Source organism: Bufo gargarizans, chromosome 1 (genome assembly GCF_014858855.1).
Source record: "Bufo gargarizans isolate SCDJY-AF-19 chromosome 1, ASM1485885v1, whole genome shotgun sequence".
NCBI classification, from domain to species: domain Eukaryota; kingdom Metazoa; phylum Chordata; class Amphibia; order Anura; family Bufonidae; genus Bufo; species Bufo gargarizans.
Window position 1 is genome coordinate 169,643,614 of NC_058080.1, and position 17,804 is coordinate 169,661,417.

General features: G+C 45.3%; 1 protein-coding gene across 3 annotated transcripts in view; it reads right to left on the reverse strand.

Moving 5' to 3' along the window:
- GLRB (glycine receptor beta) overlaps positions 1-17,804 on the reverse strand; it is a 93,427-nt gene that overhangs the window by 61,902 nt on the left and 13,721 nt on the right. For all 3 annotated transcript variants that reach the window (XR_006390442.1, XM_044298644.1, XM_044298513.1), the window contains exon 2: positions 877-1,027. Coding sequence is in view for 2 of the 3 variants with exons in the window: in XM_044298644.1 (XP_044154579.1) it covers positions 877-998 (122 nt within the window). In the remaining variant the exon portion in view is untranslated. The remainder of the gene's footprint in view (positions 1-876; positions 1,028-17,804) is intronic.

Genomic DNA, 17,804 nt, shown 5'->3' on the forward strand with positions numbered 1-17,804 from the left:
CTCAGGAACGCCTATGCCCACCATCAGGGGTACTGGAAAGAACTAGGCGTTCACTTAGACAAAGCCATTAGAGGAGGTTGGTCATGTGGCACAGTGGGTTCACACCTGCTGGTTTGTGACAGGCAATATGTTTACAAGCAGAACTTCCTGTTTTTTTTTTTGTTTTTTTTTTATCAGCTTCCTGATGGGTTCTCTAACCAAGTCCAGAAGGAATGTGCTGAAAACAGGACATTCTGCATGTCAACATCCTGCCAGAATACAGTAAAGCTGGGAAAGGTGGAAGGAAAGTTCGGACATGAAAAACACGTATATGGGGCAAAAATATGCTGTATCTGGGGTACTCTGAGCAGACAAAAAATTAGGCTACTTTCACACTGGCGTTTTGGCTTTGTTTGTGAGATCCGTTCAGGGCTCTCATAAGCGGTCCAAAACGGATCAGTTTTGTCCTAATGCATTCTGAATGGATAAGGATCCGCTCAGAATGCATCAGTTTGCCTCCATTCCGCTTTGAAGGCGGACACCAAAACGCTGCTTGCAAACGGATCGTTCTGACACAGAATGTCAGTCAATGGGGACGGATCCGTTTTCTATGACACAATAGAAAGCCGTCTTGGCTATGTTAAAGATAATACAAACGGATCCGTGCTGAACAGTTGTATTATCGGTGCGGATCCATCTATGCAGATCTATAACGGATCCGCACCAAACGCGAGTGTGAAAGTAGCCTTAGTTAGTAAAATGAATTCACGGTAAAATAACATAAGATAAAAAAAACTGAATAACGTAGCATTACTTTTACTATTAATATATTAAAGATTTAGCTATAGTACTTAATAATACATGACAATTAATAATACAATATGAAAAGTGACATACGATGGGCAGAGATGCTGCTTCTTTTTTCCCTTTCCTTTCTTTGAGGACTTCTCTTTAGAATGCACTCCATCCAACCATAAGGAAAATATGAGAAAAGCCAAAATCCCCAGTATGAACTTCATCTCGATACATTAACTTCACAGCAACAGACCTGTAAAATAAAACCCTTTTTTCAGCCCATAAAAAGTGAATACATCACTGCTTGCAATAAAGAAACGTAGAGAACAAGATAAGACTGGATTCTTTGAAGACTTTTGTGTTAGGCTACTTTCACACTAGCGTTTTTCTTTTCCGGCATAGAGTTCCGTCCACAGGGGCTCTATACCGGAAAAGAACTGATCAGGTATATCCCCATGCATTGTGAATGGAGAGCAATCCGTTCAGGATGCATCAGGATGTCTTCATTTCAGTCATTTTCACTGATCAGGCAAAAGAGAAAACCGTAGCATGCTACGGTTTTATCTCCGGTGAAAAAAACTGAAGACTTGCCTAAATGCCAGATCCGTTTTGTCGGATGACACCGGAAAGATGGATCCGGCATTTCAATGCATTTTTCAGACTGATCAGGCATTTTTCAGACTGATCAGGCATTTTTAAGACTGATCAGGATCCCGATCAGTCTTACTAATGCCATCAGTTGGCATACGTTTTGCCTGATCCGGCAGGCAGTTCCGGCGATGGAACTGCTTGCCGGATCTCTCTGCCGCGAGTGTGAAAGTAGCCTTACTAAACTTTGACTGGACGATCAAGAAAGTGTATTCTTAAAAAAGAACCTTTATTGGGAATAATGAAATCACAGACTGTATACAAATTGTTAAAATCAAAGATCATATACACTTTGAATGTGAACATGTGTCCAATAATGTCTCAATAACTCATTTGATAATCTGTCCTCTTTGACAAGTCAAACATGGATAATGGGTGTCAACGGTATCATGAGCTGACCGGCTTCATCACGGCTGCTGTTTCTGATGAGCATTCATGTGAATGGAACTGAGCTGCAGTAGCAGGCACCGCAGCTACCAAATGTTTGGAACGGTGCCTAGTAAACAACGAAAGGGGGCACGGGGCTCGTCAGAACACTTTGGCCCCTTCAGTCAGCTGATTGAGGAATTGACCCTCAACAGATCTGAGATTTAGGGCTCATTCACACAACCGTATAAGTTTTTTTCAGACCTCAGATTATAGATACCGGCCGTGTGCCTTCTGCATTTTGTGGATTGGAGCGTCCTTCTCCATGATAGAAATGCCTATACTTGTCTGCAAAAACGGACAAGAATAGACATGTTCTATGTTGTTTGAGGGGCAACGGAACAAACATACAGATGCAGAGAGCACACGGATTGCTGTCTGCATGTTTTGCGGCACCATTGAAAAGAATGGGTCGGCATACAATCCGCAAAAATGCGGAACAGATGCGGACAAAAAAATGCAGTTGTGTGAATGGGCCCTAATGGTCTATCCTAAGACTAGGCCATCAGTATCAAAGCCATGGAAAAAATACTTCCACTGATATTATCTAAAAGCCAAACCACCATAGCAGCAGCATCTAGGCTCTGTTCACACTGGCATCAATTTAACGGCTTTCCATATGGATCCCAACAAATCCTGAAGGCCTCTACTGACTAAATATGAGTCCGTCAGGTCAAATCTTTTTACGTAGGAATAGTGCTGCAAACTACGCTATTCCTGCCCTCACAACGGAACGCGTGCAAGAAATCTTAAGAATATTTAGAAATAATAAAACAATCAACAATATACTAAAAACAAATATGAAATATTATATGTTTGAGAGAGACCAGGAGACGGTTTTGTTAGAACGGAGATCCTAAAAGTTTTAAAAAGTGTAAGATTTTAAGGATATTTAAAATAAATTGTGGAATGTGGCCTGTATGTGAGAGCAATAAGAGACTGAAGAGTCAAAAAATCCAGGGGCACCATGTATGGTACCACCGCATTCTCCCCTAGTTGTAAGGATACCTGAATAATATGGCACACCATATATTGTCTCACGGATTCCAGATTAATCTATAGGAGAAACCTCTATGGGAATACAGAGACTCATTGGCTCATAGACTAATATGACATGTTAAGGAGCTCTACACTTATGGAGCCACATTCCCATGTATCGCTTCATTTAGCCCAAGGTGGACAACTTGGTGCAGACATGACACAGAGCAGCATTAGAAAAACATGACTGCTTTCTTCTAAAACAGTACCACATCTGTCCACAAGTTGTGTCGGGTTTTGCAGCCCATTAAAGGGGTTGTGCAGCCAGTACATATGGATGACCCGTCCTCAGGATAGTAGAAATAGCAGTTGTAGAGCAGAACCCACGGACACAGATGACCACATCGGAATGCAACAGCTGAACCGCGACCGCAGATCCTCAGCAGTCCACCGAACAGTAAACGAAAAAAGGTAACGGCAGCATCTCCAGTGAATTCTTCATTGGACGGACTTCACAGAAGGTGTACCATAAAAACAGACAGCACCGTTTTGGCTACATCATAGCCAGGCTTGACAAAGGCTATGATATAGCCAAAATGGTGCTGTCTGTTTTTATGGTACACCTTCTGTGAAGTCCGTCCAATGAAGAATTCACTGGAGATGCTGCCGTTACCTTTTTTCGTTTACCATCCTCAGGATGGGTCTTCAATATCTGATGGTGGGTGTCCAACTCCTGGCACCCCGCTGATCAGCTGTTTGAAGACGACCTGAGCTGAGATGGCAAAGACACTCCTCCTGCACAAAGAACGGTGTAGTTGCCAGGTTAGGAAGGTGCAGCTGCCAGGACCTCACAGGTCCTTCAACCCTTGACTACATGGAGAACTGCAAAAACAGCTCCCTATTGCAGGGCTGGCCAACCTGCGGCTCTCCAGCTGTTGTAAAACTACAATTCCAACCATGCCCTGCTGTAGACTGATAGCTGTAAGCAGTCAAGGCATGCTGGGAGTTGTAGTTTTGCAACAGCTGGAGAGCCACAGGTTGGCCAGCCCTGCCCTATCGAGTCTTGAATGGAGCGTGTAAAAAGAGGTCCTCCCTGTTTCTCTCCATTCTTTTATTATTATTTTTTTACTCAGAACTAATACCTCATGCCTCATTGATTGTAATACCTCAGAAATGCCACATTATAACTGAGAAGTAGCTTATTTATGGTACTGCAGTACCTCATGTACTTTACACAGTGACCATAATTTATATATCCCATATGTCTGTACACACTGCATCTTTTATGCCTTGTACCGCTCATATCAGTACACTGATGGGTATATACACTGCATATATTATACAGTATTACTGTATATGTGGCAGCCACATTTCTGCCGTGGTAAGTACAAGGTGGATGTGGTCGTGTGAACATACCCTGACCCTTTAAGGAGCCAGTTAGACCATTCCAGGAACCTGCCTGAATTAACTAGTTGTAGGATCAAACAAATTCCCAAAGATAATAAAACAGAAAAAGGTAGATGTGTAGATGCTTTGATTACCTGGCTCTTGGGAATTTTTTTTTATTTTTTATTTTCTGTGGATCGCACATGGACCAATCAATTCTATGGGTCCACAAAAAAAAAAAAAAAAAAGAAGGACAGCACACCGTGTACTGTCCACATCTGTATGACCGTTCCGGTCATGACAGGTCCTATTCTTGTCCGTTTTGGACAAGAATAGGCATTATTACAATGGGCGAGCAAAATAAAAAATAAAAAAACAGATGCAACACAGATGTCATCTGTATTTTTTGTGGATTCATGTTTAGCAGACCGGAAAATACATAGAGTCATGTAAAAGCACCCTAACACAGATTTTCAGTCTCTGAGCAGTAAGCAGCGACCAGGGGATGTTTATAGGGGTTGTCCCACAAAAATTATTCTACAATTTTCAAACCAGCACCTGGATCTGAATACTTTTGTAATTGCATGTAATTAAAAAATTAGCATAGCCACGAGTTGTTCAATAAAATGTATCTGTATAGCGCCACCTGCTGTTTGCTCTTTTTCTTATTTCTTTGACCTGCTCACTGAGAAGGCCGCACATGCTCAGTTTCATCCTTCAACTGCCTCCTGAGCTCTGAAAGGAAGAGCATGGACACGCCCCCTGAGCTGCAGCAGAAATACACTCCCCTATAGATGTCAGCTTGATATAAATTTTGCAGAGCAATGAATGGCAAGATCTGGAGATCTCTGGATCCATGTGAGGTACAGGGCTGGTTCTAACTTTGTTAGAAATAGATTGTCATGTACTGTATGATGTCAGAATTTTTTATTTTATTTTTTACATAAGTCATGGGATAACCCCTTTAACTGGTTAACTAAGTTAACTGTCGTTTTAAACCAGTGTAATGCTGGGTAACATTTTTATTGTGGTCGTATTGAGTAGAAATTAAAGAACCATAAAGTTTGGGATTGAAATTCTTATTCTTTATGTTTCAAATGCTTTATTGAAAATTTACAGCATTAGAAAAAGAAATTCTTATTCTTTAAACCATATCCACAGCAACGAGGGCACACTGCACAGCAGTTACTCCGATCCTTCAGGCAAAGAAGACAGAGGTAATCATGAGAGTCATAATGTCTCTGTAACCTTCAGAATGGTGCCTATTCCAGGATTATATTAAAGAGGACCTTTCACTACAATAAAAATGATAAACTAAGCATACAGACATGGAGAGCGGCGCCCAGGGATCCCCCTGCACTTACTGTTATCCCTGGGCGCCGCTCCGTTCTCCCGGTATAGCCTCCAGTATCTTCATATGTTTGGCTCAACTGGGTGGAGCCTGCTGGCGTCTCCTTCTCCCAGGCTGGAGCACTGGCCAATCGCAGCGCTCAGCTCATAGCCTGAAAGTTGTTTTTTTTCTCTCAGGCTATGAGCTGAGCTCTGCGATTGGCCAGCACTGTAGCCTGGGAGAAGGAGACGCAGACAGGCTCCTCCCAGTTGAGCCGAAAATCTGAAGTTACCGGAGCCTATACCGGGAGAACAGAGCGGCACCCAGGGAGTGCAGGGAGATCCCTGGGCGCCGCTTTCCATGTCTGTATGCTTAGTTTAGATTTTTTATTGTAGTGAAAGGTCCTCTTTAAAATGTCCACATACCAAAGCGACTGTTTTTCCAACTGTTGGGCTACTTGTGTAGCTATCATTATTCAGATTTTATGGGATCACTGAAAGGATGGCCAGAAACAAAAAAATATATATGTTTCTATGAGCGCTATGGTCACATTTTGATGTTTGGAAAAATTCTGTAAGGCCTAATTCCCATCAGTGACAGTCAGCCAAACCCAGGAGTGAAGGCTACACAGAGATGAGGTATAATGGAATCATTTGTACCTGTTCTGTGTTTTTGACCCGAACCTGGTTTTGGTCCACAAGCACTGGTGGAAGTCATGGACCAAAAACACTGATGTGTGAACTAGGCCAAAGGCCGCTCTCACACGAGCATATGCAAATCCATGCGTACTCCGCCTCCGGAATATACACGGATTCCGGATGAAATACAATCCAGACTGCCATCAATATTGAATCAGTAATTCAGCTGGATTCCTCCCTTTCTACATATTTTATGCTCTCCCATAGACTATAATGTGCGTATTCACTTACAAAGTAAAATTTAGCATATGCTGCGGGTTTCAGATACTGACACAAATTATACACCCTCTTGAATAGCCCTTGCAAATACACTCCTGTCAATGTGGCCTAAGTTAGCGCTGTGAAGCCGCACATTTGTAAGCTCCAGTCCACAGCTGACCCCAATATGCATTCACCACTCCCTGGACCCACGCACCCCTGTAACTTCTGGCAGCAGAAGAGAAGTAATATGTGGCACTTGCCCCGGCTCACAATTGTTCAGCCAGCACTCATGGCCATTTCTGTAACTCATCGACTACAATGTGCGTGACTAGCCGTTCTGCGGCCATACTAATAAAGGAGCTGTCACCTCTGCTGACATACTTGTTTTAATAGCTACTTGCATTCCCCATGTAATACCAGTTACTTATGGTTCTATGTTGTGCCATTCCTTCATTATTTCTACTAGAAGGGGTGGTGACCAGTTGGAGGTGTGTACCTGCACAGTCTCACTCTATCCAATCAGTGCTGCCATTTTCAGACTGTGGAGGTACACACCCCAACTGGTCACCACCCCTTTGTACCCTTACTGCAGACTGCTAGCAATTCATTCATAACTTCTAGTAGAAATAATAAAGGAATGGCACAACATAGAGCCATACGAAAAGATGCTCCAGAACTGTTATTACATGGGGAATGCATGAAGCTATTAAAACAGGCATGTCAGGAGTGGTGAAAGGCCCTCTTTATGTCAAAGGACGCCAAATGCATCACATCATGTTAGTAAATCACTAAATGGCTTTATTGTTTCATGCCACTAAATAATGGGCAAATCCACTAGACTAAGGATGCAACGATAACTCAATTCAATCACGTAACTCGACACAAAAAAAGTGTTTGTGTTATGTGACCACGGAGCGCGAGTGAAGCGCTTGCTATTACTCACCATCTGTGGTCCCCCGCCGGCCCGCACCACGCTGCACTGGATCCTTACACAGCTCCTTCATCTTCTTCTCCGCGCGCTGCACTGTCTTTCTGACGTCACACAGCGTCAGGAGGAAAGTGCAGCGCGGTGCGGGCCGGCAGGTGACCACGGAGCATTGAGTAATAGCAAGCGCTCTACTCCTGCTCCTTGGTCACATGACACAAACGAATCCTCGAAGCAAAACATTTGCATTGAGGATTTTTTTTGTCGAATTACTCGATTCAATTGAGTAATCGTTTCAGCCCTAGTCTCATTATTAAAAAAATGTATAAAAAAAAGTTATGCTGTGCTTTCCTATAAAGTTTCAGGAAAAAAAAAAAAAAGTAGCCAAGGAGCAAAGAATTTGTAGAAATCATCAGTCGGCACTCTGGAAGAAGGTGGTGGTGCTCGTATCCTGGGTTGCAGGCACATACATCCAAGTAGAAAAGTGGAGCAGCACTCGCCCTTCAATGCTAATAAATCTGCACTTTATTGCCATAAACAGAATACAGACAAATGTTTATGGCAATAAAGTGAAGATTTATTAGCATCTAAGGGCGAGTGCTGATCCACTTCTTGTAACAGGAGCCAAGGACAGTCTTTTGGCCTCCGGCGTGAATGGGGAGTTTTTCCTGGCATACACGGTAACTGTAGGGCTGTGCCGCAGTGTCCACAGAGCCTTAGTCGGTCCTTTCCGACTATTATACACAGAAATATACAATTCCGCAGACATCGGCGCTTGTAAAGTTAATATTATTTTGCCAAATGTAAAGGCAGTTTCCAAGAATATTATGCTGCTGGGCAAGTGGACATAAGGCGCCACATGTTCTAAACTGGTACGAGCAGTGGACATGATCACGGCATAATAGAGCTGTATAGCAAATACAGCAGGCAGAATGGCATGTAATATGTAAACTGTCCTGTACGAGGGCTTAGTGTTAAAAGAACCCCTTGGCATCATCCTGTTAGAAGTACTGTGTCCTCAGCAGATCATTCCCCAGAGATGTCAGCTAGCCAATATATATCACCAGAGAGTCAAAGGCTCAATCAATAGGAGGAACGCAGAGAGTGACAGCTCTACTCTTCTAGTAATTGTCTGAGGGCACGGACACATTACAGAGATAGGACTGTCACTTGTGCTAGGAAACTCCATTCTTATTACATATCCCCTGCCCTTGACCATCTTGAAGCATGCTGGTTAATGAAGATGGCTCACAGAGCAGGGGGTGGGGGGACCCTGCACTTAAGCTGATTAGTAATTACACAGTGAATTATATAAAGTGTCATAGGGACCAATTCCTTGAAAACATGATGCAGTGTACATTATTAGAGCATTACAGCAGCCGCCTCGACTCACTGGTCTCAGGTTTGTGTCCTGGTGGCAAGGACCTGCCACCTGCTCTCCCTGTCCCAATCGGCCCAGCTGCTGGGGTTGCTCTGTCCCTTTCCAGCAAAGCCTCTCACTCCATCTAACAAAGGGCTGCAGGCTATAGCTGGCTAACTCAGGGTACTTAAGGCACCTTCTCCTGTAGCAGGGTACCTGAGCAACAGGTTCTATAGCATGCTAGTATCCTGCAAAGGAGTGTTGTTCTCTTGTCTGCCTTTGTTCCGACTCTCTGCCATTTTCCTGGATCATGACCCTCTGCTGCCTGACCTGACCTGTGCCTGAACTCTATATCAACCCTCTACTGCCTCCCCTGGCCTTGGACCTTTTACCATATAGAGCACACTCTGCCTACTATGACCTCTGGTTGTCCCTGACTATAATTTTGCCTGACTCTTCATTGCCTTTTACCTATGTCTCTGAGCCCAGTGGGTCTTCTCTCAATCATACAGAAACTACACCAGAAGGTAGAGACCTGGTGGTTCCCTGCAGTGAAGTTCAGATCCCTGTACAAGGGTTAAAGGGTGAATACGAGGGGACAACCAGGATAAAGCCCACAGGAGAAGTCTAAAGTCAAATCTGTTGGTTCGTGACCACAAGCAACACATCGCCGCTGAAGCCAGTTATTGGCTGTAGAGGGGCATGTTACTATGCTCATGCAGCACTATAACATGGACATGAGGGATCTAAGGTAGATGACCTAATCGGCAGGAAGCAGGTAAGTATGCATTTTCTATTTACAGAGGTAGGCTGCGGGCATTAGATAAATGTAATTATTCCTGGAGCACCTCTATAAAAAGGTATTGCCCAAGTTGAAAACATGTTGTCAAAGGCAGGGACTATAATAACATAAAAAAAAATAAAAAAATCACCTGTTTGAACTACCCCCTCCCCAATCCATGCCACTGTTCTATGCCTCACTCCAATCTTTATTTACTTGCCTATAGTGATGATGTGCTCATATAAACGTGACTGCTGCAGCCAACCACTGACCTCAGAGCTCTCATGCTGTATACCATTAAGGCCAATGATTGGCCACGGCCTTTAACAAAGGCCAATTAGAACAGCAATGATGCCTAACCGGTATGCATTCTGCCCCTGATGTGTAGCTCTTGGGTTCCCAGTTGAAGGCAGATTCATGCCATCCTCAGGATAATGATCAGGTGTGACAACTTAGCCCAATGATAAAGAAGAGAAGAGGGGCACTGCAGGACCTTTCCAAGTTTCAAAATTGTTTATGCATATACTTACATACCTGTAAATATGCTGAAAACAAGTTCAGATCTCAAAAGATCTGTGTTGGGATGTTTATTTCCCCTATTTGTTCTGGTTTTTAATTATATAAAATATATGGGGAAAAAAGGCCAAAAATAAAACCATGTAAAAAAAAAAGTCATATGAGCGAGTGTCTGTGTGTCCTTTGATCCATCCCTGGGTAAAAGCAATAACCATGTGAAGAGCCACACTACAGGCTCTCACAATATGCCAGGATGACCACCACTTCTATGGACTTCCGGTCTGTGTACATAATTGAATATGCATTCATACACAATGGCACACAGTCATTAAAAAAATGCATAATGTGTAAGTTCAAACTCAATTAATTTACTAACATATGCTGTGACTATTTGGTAAAATCGGTCACCACAAACATTTGTCAGCCGTTTTGACCACGCTAATCTTCTCATAGCATTAGCAGGGGCAAGCCACTCAAACATATCTTTTGCTGAGATTTTATTGTCAGGAGTAGTGTGAACAAGAACTTTTATTCTGCCAAGAACTGCTCCGGAGGCAGAGTTTTACTGTGAAGTGCTGTCTGCACTGAGCTGCTTTACAGCCCTGCCCCTCCCCTCAAAACTGAACTGAAGAGAGTGGAGTGCACCAGAATGCATTCCGTTCTGTTTGATTGCGTTCCCATGAACAAAAGCGCTGCTAGTGTGTCCTGGGATGCGGAGCAAGATGGATCCGTCATGACTCACAATGTAAGTCAATGGTGACGGATCCATTTTCTCTGACACAAAAGAAAACTGATCCGTCCCCCATTGACTTACAGTGGTTTTAGAGACGGATGCGTCATGGCTATTTTAAAGAGAATACAAACGGATCCGTTCATAACTGATGCAGACGGTTGGATTATGGTGACAGAAACGTTTTTGCTGATCCATGACGGATCCAGCAAAAACACAGATTGCCGGTGTCAGTGTTTTGCTGATCCGCAAAACACATACGGACGTGTGAATGGACCCCAAGTCATATTTTCTAAATCAGGGTCTTTGTGGACCTGAGATGCAGTTGTTTTTCAACACTGTTTTTTGCTACATTTTTTGTGACTTCTCAAAAAAAATATTTCAAAAACATTTCTAAATCCTGGGCAAATAGAAAGCCACACCGAATTTTCACTTCACCTTAAGATACTAATGTGCAAGGTGCAAATGGCCCTATATTCTTAATACATCACATAACAAATAGCACACCGTTTTGCATAAAATGCACAAAAAAAGCAAACACACTGATAGATGTAGGCAGCTACTGTATGTATAATTAGGCCATGTGGAATATGCACAGAAAATTCAGCTGTAGATTTTAAATGTTGTATAATGTTGCTACAAATGCCGCAATATGCAGAGGTAGCACTACGTTTTTTAAAAATACTCCTCTGACCATTTTTGAGGAGTATCTTTACCCGAGTAGAAATATGAAAGTTGCAGTAATCCAAATACATAATACAAAGGCCTATATTTGCCCACATCTGCGTTGGAGGATGCGTTTGAAGCCTCTTGGGCAGATTCTGTTGAAAAACCAGACAAAAAAGCCCTATATGCAGGTTTTTTGGTCTGGTAAAAATACAGATCCCGAACGGAAACTGAACGGATCCCATCATAGTCGACGGAGTGACAGTAGGGGTGACAGTAGGGGGGGGGGGAGCAGGGTCACTAGTGGGGAGACAGGAGGAGCAGGGTCAGTAGTGGGGTGACAGGAGGAGGGGGAGCAAGGTCACTAGTGGGGAGACAGGAGGATGGGGGAGCAGGGTCACTAGTGGGGTGAAAGGAAGGGGGGAGCAGGGTCACTAGTGGAGTGACAGGAGGAGGGGAGAGCAGGGTCACTAGTGGAGTGACAGGAGGAGGGGGGAGCAGGGTCACTAGTGGAGTGACAGGAGGAGGAGGGAGCAGGGTCACTAGTGGGGTGACAGGAGGAGCAGAATTACTTGTGGGGTGAAAGAAGGAGGGGAGAGCAGGGTCACTAGTGGGGTGACAGTGTCACCGCCAGCTCTCTGAGAAGGTCTGGCAGACGTTCTTCTGTACCTCTTGCATGATGTTCTTTATTTTGGTTTCACTTTGTCATCTCCTTTCCTTCTCCCAGCTGTCACCTATTCACACTAATTGCCTTCCTTTATATTCCCTCCCATACTGCCTCACTTTGCGGTTTATACTACTTCCTGGATTGAAGTGATCACTGCTGGAGACTTCGGTTACTGCTTGTTCAGATAAGTCCTTTCTTGTATTGTGTTTCGTTGTTGGCTTGATTCTAGGTGACCCTGACTCTCTCCGTATTAAGTACAGGGAGCTGGTGGTCGTGTCCCCTCACTATTATAGGGTTTTCAGGTGTCACACAGTCTAGGTACGAGGGCATGCAATCGTCTACCTCTGAGACCCTTGTATGTGCTTAGCAGCCAGGGTGAGCTCTTAGGGTTTTACAGGGGTCACCTTTATGCTCCTTAATTTGGGATCAAGCCAGTTGGATGTTTATCTATAACTTACAGCTATCTGCAATATCATCCGTGACAGACAGGAGGAAGGGGAGCAGGGTCACTAGTGGGGTGACAGGAGGAAAAGGGAGCAGGGTCACTAGTGGGGTGACCGGAGGAGGAGGGAGCAGGGTCACTAGTGGGGTGACAGGAGGAGGAGGGAGCAGGGTCACTAGTGGGGTGACAGGAGGAGGAGGGAGCAGGGTCACTAGTGGGGTGACAGGAGGAGGAGGGAGCAGGGTCACTAGTGGGGTGACAGGCGGAGGAGGGAGCAGGGTCACTAGTGGGGTGACAGGCGGAGGAGGGAGCAGGGTCACTAGTGGGGGGATCCTATAAGATTTTGTGTCTCACCTTCTTGTATTTCTGTAGGTCATGTCCTCATGATAACTATTCTGCACTCACTTAGAGACTACGCTTCTCATTATCTTGCAACTGGAGGAGGGTGCTAGAAGAACCAGGAGGAAGCAGAGGGGGTGCAGAAAACTAGGAGACTGGATAGAACCATGATTGGGGGAGGGGGGGAAAAATCACTCACTTAAAGACTGACAGGCCGAGCTTTTCACCGCCACAACTCTCCCGCCACCCAGCCCGCTCCTGGGGGGGGGGGGGGACATGCCTTGGGGCAGCTCTTCTCTCAGGCCGGGGACCAGTCACACAAGTCTGCGGCTTCTTAGTGTTTCCCGCGGTCCTTGGGTAGTGCGCCCTGCTCACCTTACTACAGCCACTCCAGGAGCTGGCCCCTTATCCTTCCAGCTCCTACCGGCTTCCCCTGCTGCAGGACCCGTATCGCTCCAGCGCGTGCCCAAACCAACCAGTAACAAAGCTCTTTGCTGTAAGGAGCTTTGCTATTGGTTATTTCAGGCACAGGCAGCATTGCTGCGCTGCCTGTGCCGTTCACAGTGCTCATTGCGCTGATGAATGTGGGCTAATAGTCTAAGGCGTATTGGTACGCCTTTAGACTTTTTCAAGGGAATAAAATGGCCTGAATAAGCGTCTATGACACTTGTACAGGCGTTATTGCGACCTCTGTACCTATGTCAACCGTTCATAATAAAAGGAGTACACTTCCATTTAAATAAGAGAGAAGACAACAGGCTGACATGGTCATATAGGCCTTGGATTGCTACTTGGCTGATGAACCACTTGTCTAGCTGATATTAACAACAGGAGGTCAGTGTCAATAATTAAAGGGGTTCTCCGGGAATTAAGAAAATGAAAATACTTAAATATTACTTTATTATAAATATATTCCCAAATAGGGTTGTTTCGATTACAAAATTTTGATTCGGTTTCGATACCATAAAAAAAGCATTGCGATACTTGATACCACGCGAAAAAATAAAACGCCAAAAATAGCCGCGTGCATTCCGCATTTTATGGAACATCCGGCCCATAATCGAACAGTCCTATCCTATTTTTGGGGGGGACAAGGTGAAAAAAAAATATATGGCGAATTGCACAGTTTTTATATATTTTTTTTCTTTTAGAGTTCACCACATAGGAGGAGATTTTTTTTTATATTTTAATTGTTTGGACGTGGCTATATGTAATATTTTATTTATTTCTTGTTTACATATTTTATATGTAAAATTGAGAAAGGGGGTGATTTATACTTGATATTTTGGTGGGTTTTTTACAGTTTATTTAATAACTTTCAAGTAGGCCTTTGATGTATTAGTTTCCCTGCTAAGTAGTAGGGTCTTGACTACCTTCTCAGATAAGCCTAATCTGAGTAGGATGGATTCTTCAGAACCTAGGGTGGGCCAGAAGGGTGAAAGGGGAGGGGTTTCGTATGAAAAGCGATGAGCGCCCTGGGCAAAGGCCGCATGAACGCCGCCCCGGTATCGGTACCGGGATTTGCCTTTTATCGATACTAGGCTGGCTGCCGCACCTGAGTGGTTAACTGCCGCGGATCTCAGCGTCCTGTCGTAGAGGTCGGGTGCCGGCTATGCGATTTTGCCGCCGCACCCGCCTCCTCTGTATTAGACGTTAAATATAATTGGTGGCGCAGTGTGCCCCCCCCCCCCCCCCCCCAGTATTAAAGGGCTTCTGTCACCCCACTAAAGTCATTTTTTTTTTTTGGGCTAGTTACATTCTTTATAGTGCGATATCTGAAAATATAATTGTGTTACTTACTTTCATTCAGCCGTTTCTTATAAAAACGAAGTTTTATAATATGTAAATCAGGTCTCTACCAGCAAGTAGGGCGTCTACTTGCTGGTAGCCGCCGCAAAAAAAAAAACGCCCCCTCGTCGTGTTGATTGACAGCATTTAAAAAATCGCGCGCCTCTGTTCATTCGACGCAGGTGCTCTGAGATGAGGAGGCTCGTCTCCTCAGAACTCCCTCAGTGCGCCTGCGCCGATGACATCACCGAAAGAGAAGACGTCATCGGCGCAGGCGCACTGAGGGACTTCTGAGGAGACGAGCCTCCTCATCTCAGAGCGCCTGCGCCGAATAAACAGAGGCGCACGATTTTTAAAATGCTGACAGGGCCGGCCGGAGGAGGAGATCGCGGCTGGCCCTGTCAATCAACACGACGAGGGGGCGTTTTTTTGCGGCGGCTACCAGCAAGTAGACGCCCTACTTGCTGGTAGAGACCTGATTTACATATTATAAAACTTCGTTTTTATAAGAAACGGCTGAATGAAAGTAAGTAACACAATTATATTTTCAGATATCGCACTATAAAAAATTACTTTAGTGGGGTGACAGAAGCCCTTTAAAAACATTGGTGGCGCAGTGCACCCTTAAACTCCCCCCAGTAATTAATGCACCGGCTAACGGCACGAAGCCGGCGCATGCGCATTAATTACTGTGATGCCGTACAAGGAAGGGGCATCGCAGTGCGCATGCGCCGGCCGACGGACTGAGTGTACAGGCGCGGGATCTCGGCGAAACAAGAAGTAAGTAGATGGGCGGTCATAGGGAAAGAATGGGCGGGGGGAAGCAACAGTAAGGCTGAGCTAGCTGGGCACCTACAAGGGTAACGCCGCCCCTGGGCACTTGCGAGCCCTCATTTGCATATGCTACTAAGTTGTTTTTTGCCGGTTTTATAAGTCCAGGATTGCTCATAAAAGTAACGTTTTTATTAACTGTAAGGCTGCTAGAAAGCTATGGGAAGGGTTAAAAAGGTGAAAGTTTGATGACAGACTCCCTTTAAAGAGGAAACTTCACCCCCCCCCCCCCTCCCTTTGCATAGCTCCACCTCCCTGCCTTTCCTTTCCCTTGTTTTTCATCACGATGGTATTGTTTGCCACGAAAAAAATTGGGTCTTGGAGCGCGACATGTCCTCCGGAAACCTCTTTTTTCTATCAGTGGCATTCTGCAAGATCTTGTCAAGGTCCGGACCGAACACATATTGACCGTGGAAGGGTAGGAAAATTAGCGTATTTTTAGCCGCCATGTCCCCCAACCAGGCTTTTAACCAAAGTACTCTGCGTATGGTGTTGCAGTTCGGGCAGAACAGACTCAGCTGAGGCATCTGCTAAAAAACTGGTCGCCATCTTTATTAGTGGCAGGCTACCTAATATTTGGTCCCTCTGGGTCTTATTCACTAAATGAATCTCCAACTGTTCTAGCCAGACATTTAGAGTGCGGGCTACAGAAGTTGCAGCTACCCCCAGTTTCAGTAAAGCTGCTGGGGCTCCCAGGTTCTTTTTAGACGGCTCTCCGCTTTTCTATCCATGGAGTCTTTTAGCTGGGCTGCATCTTCAAAGGGAAGCACTGTGCACTTAGCAACTTTCGCCACAGGAGAGTCCACCCTAGGGATAGTTTCCCAATCAGTGCAATCCTCCTCCTCAAATGGGTAGCATCTATTAATCCCCCGGGGGATAAAGGAACCCTTTTCTGGTTTCTGCCATTCTGCTTTTATTAATTTTTGCACATTATCAGGCACTGGAAATACTGATCTGGGTCTCTCCCCCAGCCCCCCAAAAATGTCTTCCTGTACGGATTTAGGTTTCCTAGGAATTTCCATTTGCCTAATTGCTCCGATTGCTTTAATACATTCCTCAATATCATCCGGATTAAATAAGAACCTTTTAATACTCATTATCTTCATCCGAATCAAACAGTTTTGAACTAATCTCAGGATCGGACAGATCCAGGTACACAGAATCAGGAGGGGGCCTGTGGGAGGCTGAAGATAGACTTCCGGTAAAAGAAGGCGTGCAGTCTGCTCTAATATCCTCCAAGAAACTAGAAGAAGATTCCCCTTTAATTACTTTAGCTGTACATTCTTTACAAAGGGGCTTAAACCCAGATGAAGGTAAACGTTTGGAGCATAACGCAAATTTTCTGGATTTTAATTTAGCAGAGGAGGATGACTCCTTTTCTCCCTGAAAAATGCAAGGGAAAGAGTCAGGCTACTGTAATGACCGGTGTCACGCACAGGGAGGAAAACAGGGAAAGCTCTGCCTAAGGGAGAGGGAAAGGTGGTGACCCCTAACTCACCTTGCGGCTGGCACCTGACTGCCCTGACGTCCCTAGACGGGTTCCTCACCCGTGCGGCGATCACGTGCCTAAACCCTGGCTTTCCCTGAAATGAGCCCTAGATAGTGAACGGGCCGGTGGGATCGCTAGTCCTCACCACTGCACTAAGAGGGAAACACCAGGGAGAGGACAGACAAACACAGACAAACACAAACACCCAGGTGGACGACAACAACTGTCCACAAAGGTCCAACAGGGATCCGGAGGGTAGCGTTCTGAATCAACAGTCAGAGAACGCAGCAACACAGCTCCAGTGGGTCAGGATAGATGTCCAGGCAGGAAGCTCTATCTCTGGCAACCAGAGAAGTGTGAGAGAGGAATATAAGGAGGTTTGGGAGTGCTGGACAAGGAACAGCTGAGGAGAAGGAACTACGGATCCCTGAGTGAGCCAAAAGGGTTTGCAAAGCAAACCCAGAAAGCTACCATAAGGAAAACAGCCCTATCTTAAATAGAGCGTGCAGCCAACCGCTGTGACTTCCTGACCCCGGGTATAACGGAGTCAGGCGTGGTTCTCGATACCCTCGTGACAGCTACTCACTGTCCTGTCCTGAGCCCAGACAGAGTGGTAGGGGTGCTCATTGCGGTAGTCCCGTCCACGCTGTTTCTGCTGCCGCTGTTTCACTCTCAGTAGAGGCTCTATGGTGCCGGACACCATGTTTCCCCAGGCCCTGTGCCAGGACCTGGGACGCCGGATGTGACAACAGTACGCTCGGCCACACCCCGCGTCTGACGTCACCACCCAGCAGCCAGAGGGAATTACGTCATAGCGTCGCTCCGGCCG